We start from the raw sequence: 22,263 nt of genomic DNA, 5'->3' as shown, positions 1-22,263 counted from the left end.
CCGGCCCCGCCGGGCTCCGCCGGCCCCTTCCGAGGGGGCGGCGCCGCCACCGGGGCCCCGCTCGGTTCCTCAGCCCCACGGGGCCCCCCCGGGCTCGGCCACCGCCGGTGAGTGCGCCCGGAACGGGGGGCGCACGGGGGGGGAGCGCACGGAGAGGCTGGGGACGGCGTGGAGAGGGGCAGAGGGGTCGGGGGGCTGAGGGGTCGGGGGGCTGAGGGGTCGGGGATAGTGGGGTCGGGGGGTTGAGGGGTCGGGGGTTGTGGGGTCGGGGGGCGCAGGGCGCGGGGGGGTGCGGGGAGCCGGTGCCGGGGTGCTGCGGGGCAGCCGTCGGGGTCCCGTTGGCACCGGCCCCGTCGGGGGGTGCTGGTGCCGGGGGGACCCCGGGGTTTTTGGCGTCGCCCCCCCAAGTGGGCTGCGGGCAGGGGGTCCCGCAGGTGTGTCCCGTTGCCCCCCATGTCCCTCTTTCATCTCCTGTCACCCCCTGGCATCTCCTGTCACCCGCTGTCCCCCCCCCCGGGTGGCACCGCCAGGCGTTGCGGCCACAAAGGCAGCGCTGTGCCAGCGGGGTGCGGGGGGTGGGAGGGGGTAACGGGGTCGGATTTGGGGTGAAGGGGATGGATTTGGGATGAAGGGGATGGATTTGGGGTGAAAAGGACGGATTTGGGGTGGAGGGGACGGAGGGGGGCTCGGGGGCTGCGCGCGGACGGGTGATGGGCACGGCCTCGGGGATGCTGCCCCCCAGGCTGGGCTTGGGGAGGGGGGTTTGGGGTTTCCTCCCGCCGCCGCTGCTAAAGCCCAACCCAGGAAATTCTTCCGGGCAGCCTCTCAAGCCCCTCTTTGTGAGCCTGGGATTTTTAAAATGCCTTCCCCGGCGGTTGCGGACGCGGTGCCCGGCTCCCGGGGCTGCTTTGGGACGAGGGGATGGGGACGGGGCAGGGAACGGGGCCGCCAGACCCAACCTTTAGGGCAGGGGCTGCCCCCATCCCACTGAAGCCACCAAACCCGAGGGTTTCCAAGCTCCCTGCGCACCCCTCAGCATCCTCCAGCACCCGTTGGGCTGCAGGGGGCCGGGTACGGGTCCCCCGGGGTTTGGGTTCGTGCCTCCTTCCCCAGCTGGCCGTAATTTCCCCTCCAAACCCCGTTGGCTTGGCCCTGCTGCGCCGGCCCCGGTGCCAAGATCCCGATTTTCTGCCTCGCACGAGGCCCCGGGGTGACCTTTATCAGGGATTGGGGTGCTGGGATGCGGGGTAAAGGCTTTAAACCAAGAGCGGGGAGATTGGGGTTGGAGATTGGGAATGGGTCCCTTCCAACCCAACCCATCCCATGGGTTTTTAGCCCCGTGATTCCTCCCCAAACTGATCCCCTGACCCCACAGCTCCACGAGCACACAGCTTGGGGTCCCCCTCGTCCCCACGGGGCCGCGGTGGGGAGGAAGCCACCGGCTTCATCCGGGGCTGGGGGGGCGGTGAGAGGAAGCGACGGCGCGAAGGCGCGGGTCCCCTCCCCGGAAGGAAGGCGCTTTTGGGGCCCAGCACCCCGCTACCGGGACCCCTGCGGCGTGGGGCCGGGGGTTCCCCTCTCCCCTATCCCTTTGGCACCCCAAATTTCCCCACGCCGCCGTCCCCTCTCCGCGCAGAGCCGCCCGCTGCCATGCCGCTGAGCGTGACCTTGGCCGGCCCGGCCCCGTGGGGCTTCCGCATCACGGGGGGAAGAGATTTTGGGAAACCCATCACCGTCTCCAAGGTAGGAGCTCCCCTCCGGGCCGGGGTGCTGGGCGGGTGCTGAGCGGGGCTGCCCGACTGGAGCAGGATCCTGTTTGCCCTCCTCGAGGGTTTGCGCTCTGTGGGAACGGCCGCCGGCCCCACACGGGTTGGGTTGGTGCCGGGGGGGGCCCGTCTGTCCTCGTCCTTTGCACCCCACAGTGGGGCTGGTGCTGTTTTGGGAGGGCTAGGGATGAAGGGAGGCTGTGGGTAAAAGGGATTTGGGGCCGGATTTGGGTGGATTTGGGGTGGATTTGGGGACGGGGCCGGCCCTGGAGTGCACACCTTGGCCGCGGAGGCGCACGAGGGGTGCGGAGCCGCTGCCCGGCTGCTCGGTGGCTCTGATCCCGGTGGCTTTGTCCCCGTGTCCCCTTCTCCTCGGAGGTGATGGAGCAGGGGAAGGCGGCCGCCGGTGACCTCCGCCCGGGGGATATCATCGTCTCCATCAACGGGGAGAGCGCGGCCGAGATGCTCAACGTGGAGGCGCAGAACAAGATCAAGCAGAGCCCCGGGGAGCTCCGGCTGCAGGTGGAGAGGTGGGCGAGGGGACGGGGAGGGGAAGGGTCCCCAAGGCACGGCACAGCAGCGTCCCCACCCCGTGCCTCGGTGTCCCCACGGGGGGGTTTTTGGGGTTGTTTTTCCCCTCTGGCATCCCCCGGGGCTGCGCCATCCCTGTGGGGAGCCCGTCGCAGCTCTCTAATTAAAGCGTCAGGCGCTAACGAAGCCGGGCAGCCCTGGCAGCCGTTACCTGGCCGACCGGTGCTGCCTCTCCCCGGGGAGATGGGGGGGGGATTTGGGAGGGGTACGGGCACATTTGGGGGCTCCCCATCCCCGTGCCCCCCTTCTCTCGCCCCTCTCCAGCAGGGTGGGGAAGCGCTGAGGGCTTTGGCCACCACCCAAACGCCACAACCCCGGCGGCATTCCTCTCATACCGCTCCCCCCGGGGCGCTCGCCAGCCCCTGAGCGACTCTTTCAGGGCGTGGGGGGGGGGTCCTTGGGAAGGTGCAGGACCCCTCCCCACTCTGCCCCCTCCCCAGGCTCCCGCCGCCCTCTCCCAGCCACACCAACGGGGACAGCTCTCCGGACAGGCTGGCCGTGCGCTTCCAGGTGAGACCCAAGGAGTCCCCAAAATGTTGTGTCCCCCCCCCCCGGGGGCTGTTTCCAGCTGCCAGCATCTCCCCTTCCCTCCCCAGGACACCGTGAGGATGCGGGAGGAAGGCTCCTGGAGACCCCCACCCTTCGCCCCCCAGCCCTCCAGCCCCATCTCCCCCATCCCGAGGCTCGCTGATGGCCGGGGCGAGCTGGGGCTCGGTGGCCACAGGTAAGGCTGGGGGTCACGGGCGGGATCTGGCCAGGATCGGCCCCCCCCTGATGGCCCCGTGCTGTCCCCACAGCTCCCAGTCCCTGCCCAGTGCGCCCGAGGAGCTGCCACCACGGCCCAGCCTGCCCCAGGTGAGCGGGGAGCTGGGGGGGCTTCGGGGGGCAGGGAAAAGGTGCTTGGGAGGTTGCTTGGGGTGAATCTGGGTGCTGGCAGGCTTTGCAGCCCCAAATCTTAGCTCTTTGCAGCCCCAAATCTTGGCCCTCTGCAGCCCCACACCATCATCCCTTGCAGCCCCTCACCACGCCCCTTTGCAGCCCCAAATCTTAGCTCTTCCCAACCCCAAATCTTAGCTCTTTGCACCCCCAAATCTCACCTCTTCGCAGCCCCAAACCGTTGAGCTCTGCATCCCCACCCCATGCCCCTTTCCAGCTCCAAACCATCGCTCCTGGCAGCCCCAAATCTTAGCCCTTTATATCCCTAAACCGTTGCCATCTTACAGCCCCACCCCACGCCCCTTCACCTCCCCAAATCTTTGCCCTTTGCAGCCCCACCCATGCCCATTTACACCCCAAATCTGCCCTTTGCATCCCACCCCGTGCCCATTTACACCCCAAATCTTTGCCCTCTGCACCCCCCGTGCCCCCACACAGCCCCGTGCCCACCTTATTGCCCAGCCCCTCTCTCCCCCAGGGCCCCGTCACCGGTGCCGCCGGCACCCCCAGCCCCTTGGGCACCGGCGCGCCGCCCTGGGATGTTTTCCTCGCTCCTACCCGGCATTTTTGGCAGCAGCACCGAGGCTGGGGAGGCCAAACCAGTTTGGGGAGGGCTTGTGGGGGGGGTGCCGGGGCGTTGGTTGGCAGGGGAGGGACCCGGTGCGCCCCCGGCTGTGTGCCGGGTGCCGCTCGGGTGCCTGGGGTGGGGGCTGTGGTGTCTCTCCCCCGCCTCCCCGACCGGTCTTAGGGTGCCCACGGCCCCCCAGCCCTCCTCCCCGACGTGGTTTTGGGAGGTTTTGCCTCCCCGCCTTCCCTTCCCCTCTGTCCTGGGGATGTTTTCCAAGCCCAAATCGGGAAGCGCGGTGGCCCCGAGCGCCGCCCGTTCCAGCTGCCTTTGGCCGCGGCCCCGGCCGCCCCTTGGCTCCCGCAGCCCTCCCGCTCCCTCCTTCCCCCCCCCTTGCTCTTTATTTGCTTTGGAGGGACCCCGCTGGGTCCCTCCCTGCCCCAAAACCACCCCGAGGTGGCTGTGGCAGAGCATCCCGCAGCTGGGGTGCCACTGGAAGCGGTGGACCCCCAAGCTGCGGCGAGGGGCGAAGCCTCCCTCGGATCCTGCCTCGCCTCGCACCCTTGGCGCTGGGCTCCTCGGATGAGGCCAAGGCGCCCAGCTCCACCCGGGCCTAATTTTAGCTCCTTCTTCACCCTCCCGTGGCCCTGAGGAGCCTCGGTGTCGCCTCTCTCCATCCCCACGGGGTCCGGGCAGGGGGCAGCGAGCGGGGCCGTGCGGGGTTTTCCTCGTCCCCGTCCCCGCGGGTTCCTGCTGGGGGTTTTGCAGCTGCTGCGTGGCGGCTGCTCCCGGGAACGTCGGGAACATCGGCTTCCACTTATCGGGGCTGTGCCTTTCCTGCCTCGCCACTAAGCAGGAGCAGATGCTGGGGAGGGGAACGGGCACAGGCATAGGGTTACGGCACGGGGAGCAGCCCCGCACCCAGCCACATGGCTGGGGGGGCGCACAGGCTGGAGCAGGGCTCCTACAGCACCCCCCATGCCCCCTCGGTGCTCTCACAACCCCTCTCTCCCCATGCCAGGAGCCAAGAAGCCACCACAACAGCTCCCCAGGGCCTCTCCTGCCTCCTTCCCCCCGGCCACCGTCGCCACCGCACCCCTGGGAGACGGGCAGGGAGCAGCGCCCGCCTTCGCCCTCCCCTGGCCCCCGCAGCAGGTACGGAGCAGGGGGTCTTTTTGGGGCCAGGACGGAGGCAGGAAAGCCCCCAGCCCACCCGGAGCGGGTTCAAACCTCTCCGAGGGAGCCCTGCAAAGAGTTAACGCACCTGCGAGGCAGGTCGGGGTGTGGGAGGATTTTTGGGCAGGCTGGGGCAGGTGCGGGCAGCGGGTGCAGCGCGGCCGATTCGGGTGCCCAGAGCGCCCCCCAGGTCCCTTCCCCACGGTGTTGTTCCCCCCAGCCCGGGCCCCGAACCGGCCATGAGGCGCTTGGAGGAGGACTCGGAGGTGTACAAGATGCTGCAGGAGAACCGGGAGCTGCGGGCGGCCCCGCGGCAATCCAGCACCTTCCGCCTGCTGCAGGAGGCTCTGGAGGACGAGGGCGGAGGTGAGGGGCGCGGGGAGAAAACGGGGAGCTTGGGAGGTGTGGGGGGAGCTGGAAAAAGGGGTTGGCAGCAGCACCCTGATGGTTTCGTGTCCCCGCAGCCGGCCCTGCAGCCCCCTTCCCCAGCCGGCTCTCGCCCAGCGCCCGCAAGCCGGTGGCCGGCGTCCAGAAGCTGCACACATGCGAGAAGTGCGGCAGCAGCATCGCGTGAGTTGGGGGGCACTAAGAGGGGGTTGGAAGGAGGCAGGGACGGACAGACGGATGGAACAAGCTCGGGGGGGACACGTGGGGTGACCCCAAGCCGTCACCTGCCCCCCCCCCTTTCCCCCAGGACGCAAGCGGTGAGGATCCAGGAGGGTCGCTACCGGCACCCGGCCTGCTACGCCTGCTCCGACTGCGGCCTCAACCTGAAGATGCGGGGACACTTCTGGGTGGGCGACGAGCTGTACTGCGAGAAGCACGCCCGCCTGCGCTACCAGGGTGCCCCCGCTGCCCCCACCCCATCCTGAGCCCCCCCACCACCACCCGTGTCCCCTGCATCCGCGGGGAGCAGAGGGTACCCGCGGCACCCCGGTGGCCCCGCTGCTTTGGTGGGGAGGGGGCGCCTGGGGGGGGCATGGCCAGGTTGGGTGTGCGATGAGCGGGGTCGGGTCTCAGCCTGGCTGGGCCGTGGGGTCCCTCGCTGGCACCGCTGGCACCCACGGGGACGTGGGGGACACGGGGGACGCGGGGACGCTTGAGCACGCAGGCACCGGAGAGGGGGCTGGCACCGCTTCGCACCCTGCCTTCGAAGGGCTGCTCCGAGGAATTAAAGCAGATCTCTATATAAATATAATATATACCTGCTCCACGCCCCTGTCCGGTCTGTGTGGGGCAGCGGGGGGGGGACACGCCTCTCTCCGGGCCCCCCCCGGGGGTTTATCGGCGTTTTATTGCTGTTATCAGAGGCCTTTGTCCCGCCGAGGATCCCGGAGCTCTTATCTCTGCCCCGCGTGCCTGTTTGCACGGAGGGGGCTTTGCTCTCCCCGCCCCGTGCCAAAACCCCGAAGCGCTCCCATAGCTGCGATGCGGCACAGGAAGGGGGCGGCCAAACCCCCCCACACCCCTCCAGGCCGCCCCCGCCCCGCCCCGGGGCCGTGCCGCCCCACAGCCCGGCCCCATAAAGAGGCCGAGGAGCGGTGGGGCTGGCCCCTCTGCCCTCCCCCCGTGCGCCCACCCCCGGTGCGCCCACCCCCGGTGCGCCCACCCCCGGTGCGCCCACCCCCGGTGCCCCCTGCCCGGTGCCGGGGATGCTTCGGCGCCGCGGAGCTTTCAGCGTGGAGCCGCTCCGGGGGCGCGGTGAGCTTCTGGGGGGGGTCCCCGATGTGCCGAGGTCCTGCCGGAGGGGGCCCTCGCTGAGTTATCAGCGCTGGGGAGGGACCCTGAGGGTTCCCAGCAGCTCCAAATTACGGTGTCTGTGCTGGGTGGGTGTTCTAGGGGATCCGACAGCACTAATTTGTGCTGGGTGGGTGTCCTGGGGGCCCCCAGCAGCCCTAATTTAGGGTGTCTGTGCAGGCGGGGGGGGGGGCCCCAGGGTGTTGGCTGAGCTGGGAGTTTGCCTTCAAGCCCGCAGTGCTGGGGTCAAGGTCAACGCCTCCCCCACGCTGGGCGAGGTCTCGCACCCCCAGCCCATCTCTGCATCCCAAAGGACCCCTCCCACAGAGCCGGTGGCGGGGGCACGATCCCCTTTTAAAGCTTCCCGGCGGGGGGGGGTGCTCAGGGGCTGGGCAGGTGCCCACGCAGCGCGCCGGGAGCCCGTGGAAGTCGGGTGCGTGGGAGCGGCATTGCTGGGATGCGCGTGGGCCTCGGGGGCTGCTGAAAGGCAGGATTGTCCCCAAGGCCACCGCCGTGTCCCCAGCGCCCTGCCGAGCCCCGAGGGACCCGCGGTGAGTGGACGTGGGGCAGGAGAGAGCCCCGGGACCGGGCGGAGAGGGCAGGGAGGTGGCGAGGTTCCCCCGGCACCCGGCTGTCTGCCTGCAGCCTTGAAGTGCCCAAATCAGCCTCTCGCCTCCCCGTCTGGGATGGGGAGGGAGCCCTAACCACCGGCCCAGCCAGTATCACCCAGCCCAGATCCCGAAAGGGAACCAGTTGGGAACCAGTCCGGTAATGAGGTGCCTCTGGATACAGGGCTCCGGCTCCGGCTGGGGCGGGTATAAAAGGCAGCGCCGGGGACGCGCGCCCGGCACTCGGCTCTCGGCGATGTGGGGTGGCTCCCGCGCCGTCTGGAAGAGGAGGTGCAGCTGCTGTGAGTGCGTGGGGGGGCTGGCCGGGGGGGTGGGCAGCTCCGCACCCCGATTTGGGTGCATGGAGATGGGGGGGGGAAGAGCAGAGGCTTCGCTCCCCACCTCCCCGAGCCCTGCGCCGTGTCCCGGTGGGAAGGGAGGCGAGGGCTGAGGCTGCCGTCGCATCCTGGGGTGCAGGGTGGTGGCTGCAGGATGCGGCCCAGCTGGGGCTGAGCATGTAGGGCGAGGAGCTGGAGGTGCCTGGAGCCGTCCTGCAGCGGGGGAAGCCAGCCCTGCAGTCCAGCAGGGTGCTGATGTCGGCTGAACCCCCCCCCGGTGCCACCCAGGGGCTCCCTCCGGAGAGGGGTCCCCAGGTGGCGACGTCTCCAGCAGCCTCAGGGCAGGGCACGGGGCCGGTGGCCACGATGGGAGCGGTGCTAGCCCACACCCAGCTGCGTGCACCCCTTCTGTGGGGTCAGCTGGCGCCGTGCCCTGCGTGTGGTGCCCCCCGGGGACCCCCATCCGACGCCCTCGCCCCCGCAGATGGTCCCTGGGAGACGGCGGAGAGCTGCGTGGTGCGCACGTCCGCCAGCGTCTACCGTCAGCTGCACGAGAGCCCCCGGAGCCCCCCGACGGGGATGAACGGCGAGGAATCGGGCTCTTGGGACCCCCCCCAGCCCCTGCCAGCCCCGGGCAGCCCCCAGGCGAGCGGGCGGCTCCTCAAATCGGAGTCAGAGGACTCCGGGGTGGAGATGGCGAGCAACGAGAACTCGCCCTCCACCCCGCTGGGCTCCGAGAGCAGCTTCTCCCTCGACGGCTTCCAGCAGCCAGCCCACGGGGACCCTCCGAAGAGCCCCCCAGGAGGGGAGCGTGGTGCTGAGCCCCCCCGGCCCTTCCGCAGCCGCTCGGCCAGCAGGAAGCCGGGGCAGCAGCGCAGCAGGAGGCAGCGGCAGCTCAGCCGGCGCAGCACCAGCGCCGGGGACCCCCGGGAGCTCAGCGCCGAGGAGCCCGAAGCAGCCGGGGTGCGTGCCGGGGAGCAACGGAGGGGGGGGGAAAAACAAGGGGGTGCCTCGGCCCCCACGCATCCCTGGAGCTTTTTTCTCACCCCCAGGTGGACGCAGCGGTGCCGGGGCAGGGGCTGCGGTACCTGGAGCACATCTGCCAGATGCTGGAGCGCGTGGCGAGGCTGCAGCAGGACAACCGGCTGCTCCGGCAGCAAGCGGCGGGCGCCCGGCGCGCCGGCAGCGTGGTGAGGGTTGGGGCTGAAGGATGGGGACTTGTGGGGTTTGTGGGGTGTGAGGACGGGGTCCCTGCTCATGCTCTCTGCCTCTCCTCGCACACAGCCCCACAGGGAGCAGGATCCGGCCACGTGGAGGGGTGAGAGGTTCCGGGCGCGCTCGTGCTCCGACAGCCATGCGCCAGGTGAGGGGGGCAGGTGTGGGGGTGACACCGGGTTCTGTCCCCATTTTGGGGGCTCTGTCCCTGACCCTGTCTCTGTCCCCAATGTGTGGGTTCTGTCCCTGACCCCATTTCTGTCCCTGTTTTCAGTTCTGTCCCTGACACCGTCTCTGTTGGGGACAACCCATGTTGGGGACCCCATCAATGTCCCCAGTGTGTGGGTTCTGTCCCCAATATACGGGTTCTGTCCCCAGTGGGGGCTCTGCCCCTGACCCCATCAATGTCCCCAACATGTGGGTTCTGTCCCCAACACACGGGCTCTGTCCCCAACCCCACCTCCATCCCCCCGCAGCCCCCGACCCCACACCGTGCCGCAGGAGATGGGTGCACTCCGCCAGCTCCCCCAGCCTGCTGGAGCCCTCCGAGAGCGGGTCGGGCACCCCCTCCCCAGACAAGGTAAGGGCTTTGGGGGCGGGTTTGGGGTCCCCTGAGCCCCCCCCCATCCATCCACCCCCCCAGTGACCTTTGCCTCCCCCCACAGGACGGGCGCTCGCACTGGGGGCGCGTCAAGGTGCTGCTCACCCGCCTGGCCCGGCGCTCCCTGCGGGGTGGCCGCTGCCGGTAGGGTCGGGGACCCCCCCCCACACACACCCCCCACTCGACCCCTGGATGACGTCACGCCCCACTGGATGACGTCACACCCTGCCAGATGACTTCACACCCCTCCAAATCACGTCACGCCGCACCGGGGCTGGTCCCCGTCCAGGCGCACCCCCCCCTCCCCTTCTCCCTATTTTTTTTCCTAATAAAAAGCTTTTTCCACGATTTCTCCGCTGTGTTGTCGCTTGATGACGTCACACCTCCCCCTTCCCCCCCCCTCCCCTACCATGACGTCACGCCGGAGCTCTCGCCCCCTGGCGTCACATCCGGCGGTGTGCTCCGGCGGGCGGCTCGGGCTGCGCCGTTTCCGCCCCATTTGTCTGTGCCCCCCCCGCCCCAAAATCCACTCACACCCCCCTCCCATCCCCTGACCCCCCTCCCTTTACCCCCCGACCCCAAAAATGGCCCAATTAAAGTGGCAGCCACTCCCCAGGGGGCCCCTTTCCAGGTGCGCAGCGGTGATTTTTGGAGAGGTTTTGGGGACCCCCCAAAATTTTGGCTGACCCCCCCCCTCCTATAGGGCCCCCCCACTCATCCTCCTTGCTGGGGCCACTGCTGACCCCCCCGGTGCCTGCCGAGCTGCTGCAGGGCGCACGGCACCTGCAGGTGGGTGCGTGGATTTTTGGAGAGGTGGGGGGGACCCTCCCCAAAAATGAGCTCCCCCTCCCCAAAATGAGCCCCCCCCCGGGCACGAGGGTCTCCTCAGGTGGGTGAGAAGCAGCGGGGTCTTCATCGGGGTCGCCAGCAGCCTGCACGAGTGCTTCGGGGTGGTGGATGAAGAGGTCTACAGCTCCGGGCGGGCGGTGCCATGGAAGGCGCTCAAGGTGCAGACGCTCTCCAAGCAGGTACCTGCGGTGAGACCCCCCCAGGGGCTGCTCCATCACCCCCCCTGCTTGTCCCCGACCCCGTGTCCCACCTTGTCCTGGTGATGCTCCAGGTGTCACGGGTGTTTTGGGCACCTCAGGTTGTCCTGGTGATGCTCTGGGTGTCACGGGTGTCCCCGAGCATCACAGATTGCCCTGGTGCACCTACCCCCCCTCAAATCCCCCCCCCGACAAGGGGCTGCTGCAGACCTTTAGGTTTTCCGGGGACAGAACCTCTCCGCCACCTCTTCCTATTCCTGTTTTTCCCCCCCAGCAGTGAACTTCTTCCCGTTGCCCCCTCCATTCCCCTGAGCCACCTGGGGAGGCAGCCGGGGTGAGGAGCAAAGGGCGCAGGAGCGACTGCCTTCAGTGCCAAGGTGAGGTCGCTGTGGGATGGTACCCCAAAAAAAAAACCACAGAGATGCTGCGGGGCTCGGTGCCCAGCTTGGCCCTTGAGGTGGTGACGGCCCCGATGTCCCTGGGGTGTCTGCTGTGCCCCCAGGTGCTGCTGCTGTCCTCCCCGGGCTCGCAAAAAATCTGGGGGTTCTGCAAAAAATCTGGGGATGGGGGCTTTGGGGAGGAAGGGGGGTGGTCACGATGCAGCCCAGGCTCAGCGCCTGCCTTTTCCTTGTTCCTGCTGGGGAGGAAGGAGGACGAAGCTGTGCTCATCGAGGCCAACCCCGTGTGCTGAGCGGGTTCACCAAGTGGTGAGTGGCAGCAGCGATCAAGGAGCGCAGTGTGGGGTTAAATCTCCCCCTCCTGGGAGCTCTTTCAGCTTTGGGATCTGGAGGGTGGTGCAAGAAACCAGCAGGAACCCGCTGCTGCTGTGGGAAACGGGGCCCTCCTGCCCAGCCCCGTGCCGGGCGTATCCCTGTGGGTGCGCAAATGCCGCGTGGCGAGCAGCTGCTGGCACTTTGGTGGTGTTTTTTTGGGATCATCCCCAGGAGCAGGGGGCTTACGATGCCTCCTGGGACCCCACTGCTGTGTGGAGGGCGAGGGGCAGCACTCGGCTCTCCCCTGGGCTGTCCCAGTGCCCGTGCAAAAAAAAAAAGCATGGCCCTCGCCCGGCTGCGTCGGCTCGGCTCGCCGCACCGCGGATATATTTTCTATATTTTTCTCTCTCTATATATATATAGCAGTCCTGCTCCGGGTAACCGTGGCAACTGATTTTATTTTGCTTAAACCTGGCCCGGCATGTGATGCGGTGGGGAAGGAACAGCTGAAGGGGGGAGAGGGAGAGCTCGGTGCCGGGGGGAGGCTTGGCGCGGTCCCAGCCGCGCTCTGGCTTGGAGCCGTGGCGCAGGCTGGGCTGCGAGTGCCACGAGGTTGGGCTCTGCTCCGTGTCCCCCAAAATGAGGACATCAGGTGGCCTTCGTGAGGCCGGGCAGGGTCTGTAGGATCTCTCCTGGGGCTGCGTGGTGTCCCTGGAGCAGTGGGAAGCCTCCGGCCAGCTCAGGGAGGAGAAGGGGAGCTCGCTGCCTCCGTCACCGGAGGACAAAGCCGCGATGGTGAGGCTGTGCCATGGGTTGAGCTGCTAAGGTTGCAGCTCGGATGTCCCCAGAGGTGGCTTTTTCTGTGGGTGGCCACGTTTTGGCATTTTGGAGAAGGCAAGAGGCCTGCCCAGCTGGCAGCCTCTTCATTTCCACCTAACCAGGGCCTTTTTTTTTTTAGCAGATGGAGACCCCCAAGCAGCACACAACCTGCTGCTGCTCCCGGAGGAGGAAGAGGAGGAGTTGGGTCCGCACGGAGCAGGGGCTCAGCCCTTCCCCGGGGGGCTGCAGGTCCGGGGGTGCTCCCTCCTGCCCTTCCCCAGGTGCCAAGCTGGGTAAAAGAGGCCAAGCTGCGCTCTGACACCTCCAACCACCCGGAGCTGGAGTTTTTTCCCCCCTTCAGGACTTGGTGAGCCCCCCCCCGGCCCCCTAAAGCCCCACCGAGGGCTCGGAGCAGGGAGGGGAGGCTCCGTGTGTGCAGGGGGAGCCGGGGAGGAGCGGGACTCACTGCCTCCGTCCCATGCAGCACGGTGAGCTCGGCCCCTGCCACCCCCCTCACCATTTCGGCAGCCCCAGGAGCTGCACCCCAGCACCACCCTGCCCCTGGGCGCCCTCCCGGCCTTCGTCTACCTCGACTGGAATTTTTGGGGCTGCCTCCACCGCCGGGACCTGGAGAGGATCCTCCTGGCACTGGGGCGTCGGAGCCCCTGGAGGGAGCCCTCCAACAGCTATCCCAAACCCAGCTCCCTCCAGGGAAGCTTGGGTGTTGGGGAAGAGGGGTGTTAGGGCAAAGAGAAAGCCCTCAACTCCGGATTTAATTCAGTTTCAGGCTGTAAAAGTGGCAGCAGCACCTTGTGTTTAACCGGGGATGGTTCCTGGAGCCCCTTCAGGTTTCACCCCGTGGCTGTTCCATCCCCTTTTCCCTCTCCAACCCCCCTCCAGCTCAGCTCAGCCCCTCTCTACCCCTTAAAACCACAACCCCTCCATAAATTTGGTCAATTTGGGGGCAGTGACAGCTCCGTGTCCCCCTCCCGGCCCCGCAGTGCTGCCTGCTGGCAGCAGAGGGCGGCAGCAGCCCGGCGCAGCGGCACCGTGCGCCCCGGTACCTGCCCTGCAAAAAAACTTTTGGGAAGCCTCCCTCTGCTCCAACACCCCCCTCTGCTGCTTCGGGACCCTCTGTGACCCTGCTCCACGCCCATTTTCCCTGGATTTGATGTTTTTCGCCCTCTTTTCATTTTTTTTGCACGTTTTCAGCCCCGGGGTTTTGCGCTCCCAGCTTGGCACGGGGCCCCCCCAGCTCCAGGGCGAGCGATCCTCCAGCTGTAGGGTGGCCCCATGGAAATCAGCAGCCCCAGCACGGTGACTGGATTTAATCTCTCATGGATTTAATCTCTCCCGTCCATAATCTCTTTCCTTTAACAGTGTTTGGTCGGGTGAGGGCTCCACCGAGGCACTTTGCACGGCTCCTGCAGGGAACGGGCTGCATTCAGCAGGGAACCCCTCACCCTCCGGGCAGGACCCACGGTCCTCGAATGCTCAGCTCCCCAAAAATGCATCCCACGGGAATCTGAATGCTTCTGCCCTCCCTTTAGGGGCACCGGGCTCCTCTTAAGGCACCAAACCAACACCCTACAGGCAAGGAGCCTGGGCTGGATCCTGGCACGGGGGGAGCCAGCAGGGTGCTGGGTCAGGGCAGGAGGGCGCAGCCTGCTCCTTTTTCCATCTGAGCTGCCCCACAACCACCTATTTAACGAGAAACCGGGCTCCCCAAAATTAGGAGGGCAGAAATGGGATCAGGATGCCCACGGCCACCCCATCCTGCAGCCTCGTAGCAGCTGGGGGGGGGCCGTGCTCTGCAGGAGCCCCCGTGGCAGAGCTTTAAACCCTCCACCATCCATCCCTGCACCCCGGGACAAGGCAGGGAGGGGGCTCAGGAGCTGGGGGGCTCCGTCCCCAGCCCCGTTACGGGTCCCCCCCTGCCCTCCCCATCCCTCAGTCGTCGGCCACGATGGAGAGAGCCCGCAGCTCGCTCAGCTTGGCTTCGTTCTCCCGCTCCCTCTGCTCGTCGCTCAGCCCGGGCTGGTCGATCTGCGCCGAGAGGTCCCCGAAAATTTTGTGCATCTCCGTGTAGTAGACGACCTGGGGGAGAAAAAAAAAAAAAAAGAGGCAAAGTGAGCAAAGCTGGGGGTCGCCCCTGTGTTAATGGGGTCCCTCCTGTGTTAACGGGGTCCCCCAGCATCCAGCTGAGATGTCCCCTCCCTGGCACTGGTGGCACTGCCCCCAAAACCTCTGAGGGACCCCACATCTCCGCCAGCAGGGCGCACGATGCCACGGGGTCAAATAAAGCTCGGGCAAATATTTTGGGTGCTGTTCCCCCACCCCAAATGAGGCTCTCCACACAGGAGGTGCCGTTTCTCTGGGTCCCCTCGGGGAAACGCCTCTTCCAGTAGGACCCAGAGCCTTCCCAGTAGGGATTTGTGGGGTGGCTGCCTCGAACGGGGTCCTGGCCATCTGGGGGGGCTCTGGGGGGGACACGAGCCCCCGGAGCATCACCAGAACCCTCTGGTGGCCCCGTACCTGCTGCCTGCTGGCGGCTCAGTACTTTTCCAGCCCTGGCTGCCCGAAGCTCCGGCTACATCCCCTCGAATCCCATCCCCAGCTCGCATTTGAGACGGAGCCAAAGGCCCCGAGCACACCTGTCTTGAACTAATTCTGTTTCGGGACACCGTGTTCTCCCCATTTTCTATAGATCCTATTTACAACGCCGCGGCAGGGCGCGCGTTACTGTAGGTCCTGCACCAAACAAAGCCCCGGGGTTGCTGCCAAAGGCCCCAAGCCCACCGTGGCCATACAGCCAGGCTCCAAATCCCCGTTTAATTCCCAGCTCCGCCACGAAGCCGGAGCAGGATCGCATCTAGCTGGAAAACAAAGCACGGCGAGGGGAGGAAGTGTTCCTCGAGCCGCCGGCGGGGCACCGGCGCTCCCCCTTTCATCTCCACGGGGCCACTTCAAAGCCCCCAGGCGGGGAAATATTTGTCTCCGTCGGCTCAGCCCGGGCACGTGGGTGGACAGAAGCATTTGGTGGGGGGTGTTGGAGGCTCTGCGCCCTCGCGGCACGCCGTCAGGGCACACCCGGCTCCGAGCTGTGCCATGGGAACCCAAGCGCTTGGCACGACGGCCCCAGAGGGGCTGCTGAGGGTCAAAACCCTACAGCTGCTGCTCTGGGGCTGTTTTTTTTTCCCTTTCTTGCAGGGGAGAAGCTTAGCAGCCAGTCCTTGTTCCCAGTCCCTGTTCCTAATCCCTGTTCCCAGTCCCTGATCCCAGTCCCTGATCCCAGTCCCTGTTCCTACTCCCCATTCCCAGCCCATCACCGTCTAATTTCAGCCCCGTACTTTTTCCAGGGCCAAAAAAAAAAGGGAAAACTCGGCAGTTTCACACCAGATCTGCCTCCACGTGGCAGTTTTGCCCCGGGGATGAGGTCTCCGAGCACCACGGGGCCCGGCACACCCCGGTTCCTTGAGAGCTTTGGCCCCACAGGGCAGCCCCCGTGGGCTGTGCTCCTCGAGCGATCGCTGCTAGAGGTAGGGGCAGGGGCGGGGATGAAAATAGAAATTGCACCAAGCAATGAAAAAGCCCCAAAAAGCTGCTCAGTGAGGCGTGGAGGCAGAGCTCAGCCCCGGGATGGGATGGGATGGGATGGGATGGGATGGGATGGGATGGGATGGGATGGGATGGGATGGGATGGGGATGGGATGGGGACGGAATTGGGATGGAATGGGTTCAGGGATGGGTTCAGGGATGGGTTTAGGGATGGGTTTAGGGATGGGGCCACGGTCCCAGCACCCCTGCCACCATCCCCCTGGCCAGGCCCCTGCAGGTGAGCAGTGACTCAGGGCTCCCGGGTGCTATTCCTGGCTGGCCACTGACTCATTAAGTTACCTTGGGCAAGCCACTTCCCTTTTCTTTTTTTTTTTTTGCCTTTTTTGCCTTTTTTTTCAGCTATTTGCAGCAGGGGAAACGCTGCGCAGCCCCTGATGGGGTGAGGAACGGGGTGGGGGGGACAAATGAGGCTTGTGGGAGCAGCAGGGTGGGGGCAGCCCTGTGTTGGGTGCCGGGGTACCCTACACCTTGCTCTGGGCACCCTGTTTGGGGCACCCCAGCATCCACACTGGGCTCCCGACGAGCAGGAGGCAGAAAAAAACAAGGAGGCAGGGACATTTGGGACATTTTGGGCAAGGCTGCTCTCCGGGGAAAGCGCCAGCAGCTCCCTCGCTGCCCAGACAGGGCAGGAGGCCGTTTGGGTTTCAAGGTCTGGGCCAAACGAGCCACCCACAAACGAGCGGCCGGGGAGGGTTGGCGTTGCTTGGCAGGGGGGAAAGGCCGGCGAAATTTGGCCGTGGCTCCAGGGAGTCTGCTCGTTTCAGCTGCCACGGCTGGAATACGGGGCCCCCTGCTCCTGATTGTGAAGGGAACAGTGAAAATGTGAAGGGAACGGTGAAAACAGCATCCCCAGCACCCAGCCAGGCGGTGGCAGGGGGAACGGGAGCCATCCCCAGGAGCAGCAGCCGGGATTTCGGGGATTTCGCCGCCTCCTGGTGCTCGGCACACGCTCGTGGCCGAGGGTCAGCCCTTCCCAAAGCTCCTGCAGCGGGGGAGAAGGGGTTTTGTCCCTGCCAAAATGTGCCAGCTCTGGGTGCCAGAGGACGGCTACGTGGTGCTCAGCTCGACAAAGTGGCTTTTTTAAGGGCAATTTGGGCCCAGGGGGGGTCCCTGGAGCTCATCTCACCTGCGCCCGGACCAGGGACTCGAAGCTGGGCTTGAAGTAATCGATGCGGCTGCTGTAAAATTTGGGCATCTCCTCCAGGAGCTGCTTGTTTTTGGCCTCAAAGTCCTCCTTCACCGGCCGCAGCTCCTCGCGGGCCTGAAAAACGAGACGGGAGGGGAGCCAAAAAGCTGGGGAAAGCCCTGAATGGGCAGAGCCGCGAGGATGGTGACCAAAAAACCCAAATTTTGGGCCTCAGCTCTGCCCCAGGCCATCGGGAAAACCCAGGGCTGTGTCCCCCAGGGCTGTGTCCCCCCATCCTCACCCCCTGTCACCCCCAAGAGCATCGCCAGCTTCTCCCCCCCCCAACTCTCCTCTTTCGCCCGTGACCTTCAGCTGAGCGAGCCCACCCGGCTTCTTTAAACAGAAGCGTGGGGAGAAAGGGAAATGTCTCCGGGATGGTGTGGAAAAGGGCAGGAGGGGGTGGGCAGTGAAATATTAGACCCGGCCAAGTCTGCCGCTTAATCCTGCCGCAATTCCGACGGGCGGGGGGGCACCGGGGTGCCAAAAAACCCATGCGCGACGCCGGGTGGAAAGGAGAAAATTTGGGGTCGGGGAGGAACGGGGCAGAAAGGCAGCTAGGCTGGGATGGGGAGTGTTTTAATTCACCAGGAAGGAGGGTTTTAGCTTGTCCAGTGTTGAGCAGCACCAGGTTTTGGGCTCAAAAAGGCACAAAACTCAACGGCGAGCCCTTGCTGAGATTCCCCGATTTGCCACCAAACTCGGGGACACGAATTTGGGGTTTCTGGAGAGCAGCGGGCGCCTGAGCTCACGCCGCGGTGAGCTGTCTTTGCAGAAGGGGGGGGAATTATATCACAGGGAAGTTCATTAGGGGGAAAAAAAAAAAAAAAAAAAACACGAAATAACTAAAACCTGCTTAATCACCAGGACAAAAGCACTCGCAGTTTTCCAGCCGCAGCTTTAGGCACCGGGGCTAAGCAAAGTAAGCGGCTTACGGCTAAAGCTGAGGTCTCTTTTGTCAGCGCCGCCGGGGCTGTTCTTTAACACAAAACTTCATTTTTTTGCCATCAGAAAAATCCACGCTCTTTGGGCTCCCGGGAAAGCCACCCGGCTCCTCTCAAGATCCCGCAAACCTTTTGCGGGAGCAGGGGTTGGGGCGAGAATTTCCGAAGAAAATCGGGGCGATTCTGCTCAGATTTGGGAGAGAAAAAGGGGAATCTGGCGAAGCTGCCTGGTGACCGATTACTGCGATTTTCCAGGACGAATTTTTTCTTTTTTTTTTTTTTGTGCAACAGGTGGCAAGCACCACGGCTCGGGAGGCTCTGCTCGCTGCCTCCAGCTGCTCGGGCAGGCGCGGAGGGCGAGGGGAATTCCTCCTGCTCATCCCAGCCTTTTTCCTTTTTTTTATTTTTGATTTCCCTTCATTTTAAAACCAGAAAGCTCAGCGTGGCTTTGGAAGAGATCCACCCGAACCCATCGGGGCTCCCAAGCGGCCACGAAACTCGTGGCCAGGGTTGCTCCAAGGCTTCGGGGCCGTACCTGGTGCAGCTTGGCGAGGACGGGGCCGGTTCTCTCCTTCTCCTCGTACTTCTCCACCTTGGACTGCAGGCGCTTGTAGTCCTGCAGGGCTTGCTCACGGCGCTTCACTGCCATGTTCAGGCTGGGGAAAACGCTGCTGAACCTGCCGGGGAGAAGAGCACGGGACGGGGTTGAGCAGGGACGAGGCACCGAGGACAACCTGCCACCCCAAAGCCTCCCCGGGGAATGTGCCACCCCAAAAACCCCCGGGGAAATGTGCCACCCCGAAGCCCCCCGGGGCAATCTGCCACCCCAAAGCCCTCCAGATTGCAAAGGGGTCGCTCGGCGGCCCCACTGCTGTCCCTACAGGCTGGTGGGAACTGGGGAAAAAGTGCCCCTAAATCCCCACTCGGTCACGCGCCGTCGTTGCGCTACGAAGCCCTTCAGATCTCCCGCAGCTCCTTCCAACAGCTGCACCACGACGGGCCAGGAGAAGCCAACGAAGCCCTGGGAGGTGCTGAGAGGGCTCAGGATACGGCCCCGGCATGGCAAAATGCAGGGGATGGAGGAAGAGGAAGGCCAGGAGCTGCAATCCCTGCTCTGCCCTCGCACCGCCGGCCCCGTTCCCGTCCAAAATTCAGCCCCGCGCAGGGTCAGGATTGAGAAAATGCTGAATAAAAACACCCAGGGGGGTCAGCACAGCCCGGCCCCAACCCAAAAGCTTTCCTTAGGTTCCTCCAGAAGGCTGGAAGAAAGGCACAGACACGATTTGTGAGTCCTTGCCAAGGTTTTGGGGTTTTTGTTAGGGTCCATCCTCGTGTTTCGGGGTGTGTTTTTCAACAACTATTAGAAAAAAATCTCGCCCGATTTGGGAAGCCTGGTAAAAGCGCTCGGAAGGTCCCAACCTGCTTCTGGGCTTGCCTGCCAGCCCTTCTGGTTTTACCATTAATTCCTTATTTTTAACAGCTTTCCCCCTCTCTCCCAAAGCTGCCTTATCTGGGACGGGGACGGAAGCTGCCCCGGAGAACAATGCTGTTAATTCGGGCGAGCAAAGCAAAGAGGAAAAAAAAAAATTGCACTTTTTCCCCGTTTCCTTGTGCGTGCGCAGCTAGCTAACGTGTTTTTTTTTTTTTTTCCCCAATATTTTGCTTCGAAAAGCAAAAAGCAGGCACGACGTGTTTAGGAACGTCCCTGCGTGGTGAAGGTGAAGGGAGCAGGAGAAAGATTCCCTGCTATGCCTCCCGTCTCCTATATGGCAGGGCTGGAGTCCTTCTGTTCGGGGCTACCCACCCCAAACGGGAGGACTGCGATGTGCCAGGCTAGGGGAAGCCTCCTGTTATTAAAAGGTGTCACAAATCGAGGGAATGGGAACATCTGACAGCAAGGACGGGGCCCCGATGGCTGAGGACGCCCACGCTGCCGCGCGCTCACCCCGCTGGCGTCCCCGCTCCCTGCAAAGCCACAAAATGCCCCCAAGCTGCTCCCAAAAACCCCCGAGAGCTGCTCCCAAACACCCCGACCTCCCCGGGCACCCCCTTGAGGACATCCCACGGGGGCAGCGGTCCCCAAAACCACCCGTGGGGGCAGCCCCCCTCGTCCTGGCAGCGGGAACGGGGGTGCCACCCGCTGCGTGTCCGTGGTTGGGAGGCGCAGCTGGGAGCTGAATTTACAGCCCCGTGCAACCTGCAAAAGTCATCAGGGAGCAGGAGGCCGGCCGGGCGTCACCCTGCCATCCAGCTGGCCCCCCGAGTGTCAGATGCTGCTGCCCCGAGATGGCTTTTTATGGTAAACCTCACATCGGGATGCCACCAGCAGCCTGCGGGGGCTCCCGGCTGCGCAGGGCTCCGAGCTCAGCCTCACCGTCCCATGGGCTGCGGGGATAATTCCTCCTCCTTTTTCCGCACGGTGCCCCAAAACGTGCCCAAAAAGGGCTGGGAAGTGAAGGACGTGGCACGGGAACAAGGGGCTGCATGGAAGGAAGGGTTGGGGTGCCCAGGTTTTGAGGTGGACACGGCACAAAGGCGCACGCGCTCGGTGCCGGCAGCACGACCTTGTCAGCAGCTCCTGGCTGCAGTTTTGGAAGAAATAATCCTAATTATCAATTAGCCGGTAATGGGGACAAGCGGTGCCATCAGGCCAAGGGGCCACGTCTTGATTTTTGGGGTAATTCCCCAACGGGGGGCGCAGAACCTTGAACCACCGGGTGCCTCCCCGGTGCCGATGGGGTGGCCTCAACCCTACAAACCCAGCTGCTTCCCTGCGATGTATGGGGCAGGAGAAGCCAGAAAAAGGGTTGGGAATGGTCCCGTCACCAGCTTGTGGGGTGGCAGAGCACCAAAAGCCACCTCCGGGGCTGCCAAGCATCGCGTCACCACCACGCACAGGGTTTTAAACAGCAATTTTCCCCTCTTTTGAGAGCTTTCTCAAGCTTTTTCGGCACTTCCCCGCTGCTCACACATGAAAAGAGGCACCGAGAGGAGCGGAGAATTAGCGTGCAGCCCTTTTACATCCGACAAGCCCCGTCCCGCAGGGCGAGAGCAAAGCCTTTGGCTCCGAAACGCAGCGAGGGAGAAGGCAGGAGACCATCGGCGACATAGTTTCCACGCGCTTTGAAGTTAAATCTGGTTTGAAAGCGAAAAAGGCTGGATCATTTTCTGGTCCCTAGCATCCACTCGATCATTTTTTTCCCCTTTTTTTGTCCCTAGCATCAACTCAATCGTTTTTTTTCCCCTTTTTTTGTCCCTAGCATCGACTCGGTGAGGTTTTGCAGCCGGTAACGGGTGGCCACCGTACTCCGGTGGTGCTTTAAAAAAATAAAACGGAGCTGCTGAAGCTGAAGCTCGAGGCTGTCGCCGTGTAGGCACAGCAGCCACCGTCTCCCAGGGCCTTTTAATGCACGGATTATTTCTGCATTTCATGGAGAGGGAGGTTTTGCACCTGTGACGCACCATGCCAGCTCCTCAACCCCTAACCACAGGGTCGTGGGGCTGAATAAAAGCCATCAAAACCCTGCCGGGTGCCAGCGTGGCTGGTGGCACCTCCGGCTGTGTTTCAGCGAGGTTTTTCTTCTCCCTGGCAGGAGCAGGAGGAGCTGGGTCCCCCTGGTGCCCCCCGGACACCTCGGTGAGCTCATCCCGTGCCGGAGATGCTCGGAGAGGGTGGCCGAGCCTCCTGGCTTTGTTTTCTCCTTGGATCAGATCAGCTCAGGCAGGGGAGCCTGATCCGCAGCGAGTCGAGGCTGCCCCTCGAAGGAATTCCTCCAAATGAATGCCCCAAAACCCGTGAGCGCTGAGATTCACCTGAAGGTCGGGGAGAATTGGGTTTCGTTGCCATCTTGGAGCCCTGCCCGGGTTTTTTCCTCCTTTTTCAGGAGGGAGCCGTGTACAGAAATGATCTCAAGAGAACGCCAGGGGTGGTAAACACAAGCAGAGGGCGAGGGGAGGATCCCTGCGCCTGCCAAATTATTCCCAGGACGTAACCAAAGGGTGAGTGGCCGCACAAACATCCCATGTGTTAATCACAAACCCTCCTGATGGAAAGCCTGGCAGCCAAAAAAGCCCCCAAAAGCCCCCAGCACGTCCCCCTGCCTCCCAATCCCTGCCCCAACAACCCCGTGAGCATCCCAAATCTTTTCCCAAGTGCTTCGGAGAGCCAAAAACACGCCCAGACCCCAGCCTCTTGCTCCGTGCCCCGCTTTGAACACAAAGCAGCCAAAATTGGGGCTGGCTCAGAGAAAATTTAACAGGTACGGTGCTGAAAACACAGGGGAGGGGAGGTGAAACAGCAGCAGCACGGGGCATTAGGGCCCCGGCCACGAAAGCAGCTTGCAGAATAAGCTGCCGCCGCTCCTTGTCACTTTTTAGGCAGCGGATTACGGCGCAGGCAGCTTAGGA

At 64.5% G+C, this 22,263-nt stretch overlaps 4 protein-coding genes across 5 annotated transcripts in view; 3 read left to right on the top strand and 1 right to left on the bottom strand.

Annotated features, from left to right (window-relative positions):
- The first annotated feature begins 52 nt into the window (after nucleotides 1-52).
- On the top strand, nucleotides 53-6,243 carry PDLIM2 (PDZ and LIM domain 2). The gene is made up of 10 exons (XM_084499646.1): nucleotides 53-107; nucleotides 1,637-1,743; nucleotides 2,145-2,296; nucleotides 2,798-2,867; nucleotides 2,954-3,081; nucleotides 3,155-3,212; nucleotides 4,880-5,013; nucleotides 5,255-5,400; nucleotides 5,499-5,604; nucleotides 5,729-6,243. The coding sequence occupies exons 2-10, from the start codon at nucleotides 1,651-1,653 to the stop codon at nucleotides 5,904-5,906; spliced, it is 1,065 nt and encodes a 354-aa protein (XP_084355772.1). The 5' UTR covers nucleotides 53-107; nucleotides 1,637-1,650; the 3' UTR covers nucleotides 5,907-6,243.
- A 392-nt stretch (nucleotides 6,244-6,635) lies between these two features.
- LOC311424491 (uncharacterized protein C8orf58) lies at nucleotides 6,636-9,881 on the top strand. 2 transcript variants are annotated; one of them, XM_084499713.1, is made up of 6 exons: nucleotides 6,636-6,735; nucleotides 8,202-8,680; nucleotides 8,770-8,907; nucleotides 9,002-9,080; nucleotides 9,409-9,512; nucleotides 9,598-9,881. In XM_084499713.1, exons 1-6 carry the CDS (start codon nucleotides 6,687-6,689, stop codon nucleotides 9,679-9,681), a joined length of 933 nt encoding a protein of 310 aa, XP_084355839.1. In that variant the 5' UTR covers nucleotides 6,636-6,686; the 3' UTR covers nucleotides 9,682-9,881. The 2 variants fall into 2 exon arrangements, with proteins under 2 accessions (XP_084355839.1, XP_084355838.1); XM_084499712.1 differs by lacking the exon at nucleotides 6,636-6,735 and adding an exon at nucleotides 7,511-7,681.
- A 62-nt stretch (nucleotides 9,882-9,943) lies between these two features.
- On the top strand, nucleotides 9,944-14,043 carry CCAR2 (cell cycle and apoptosis regulator 2; the record flags this gene model as incomplete). The annotated part of the gene is given in 5 exon segments (XM_084499505.1): nucleotides 9,944-10,034; nucleotides 10,237-10,322; nucleotides 10,423-10,440; nucleotides 10,442-10,561; nucleotides 12,640-14,043. Coding segments are annotated over 5 exon segments (531 nt in total). The 3' UTR covers nucleotides 12,856-14,043.
- BIN3 (bridging integrator 3) overlaps nucleotides 13,434-22,263 on the bottom strand; it is a 31,924-nt gene continuing 23,094 nt past the window's right edge. Inside the window, exons 7-9 of the mRNA XM_084499647.1 lie at nucleotides 18,392-18,533; nucleotides 16,856-16,990; nucleotides 13,434-14,208 (exon numbers count right to left, since the gene is read on the bottom strand). Coding sequence (XP_084355773.1) covers nucleotides 14,062-14,208; nucleotides 16,856-16,990; nucleotides 18,392-18,533 — 424 coding nt within the window. The 3' untranslated portion in view covers nucleotides 13,434-14,061. The remainder of the gene's footprint in view (nucleotides 14,209-16,855; nucleotides 16,991-18,391; nucleotides 18,534-22,263) is intronic.

The sequence above is a fragment of the Aythya ferina genome (genome assembly GCF_964211825.1).
Source record: "Aythya ferina genome assembly, chromosome: 27".
NCBI lineage: Eukaryota > Metazoa > Chordata > Aves > Anseriformes > Anatidae > Aythya > Aythya ferina.
This window is presented reverse-complemented; position numbering and strand designations above follow the sequence as displayed.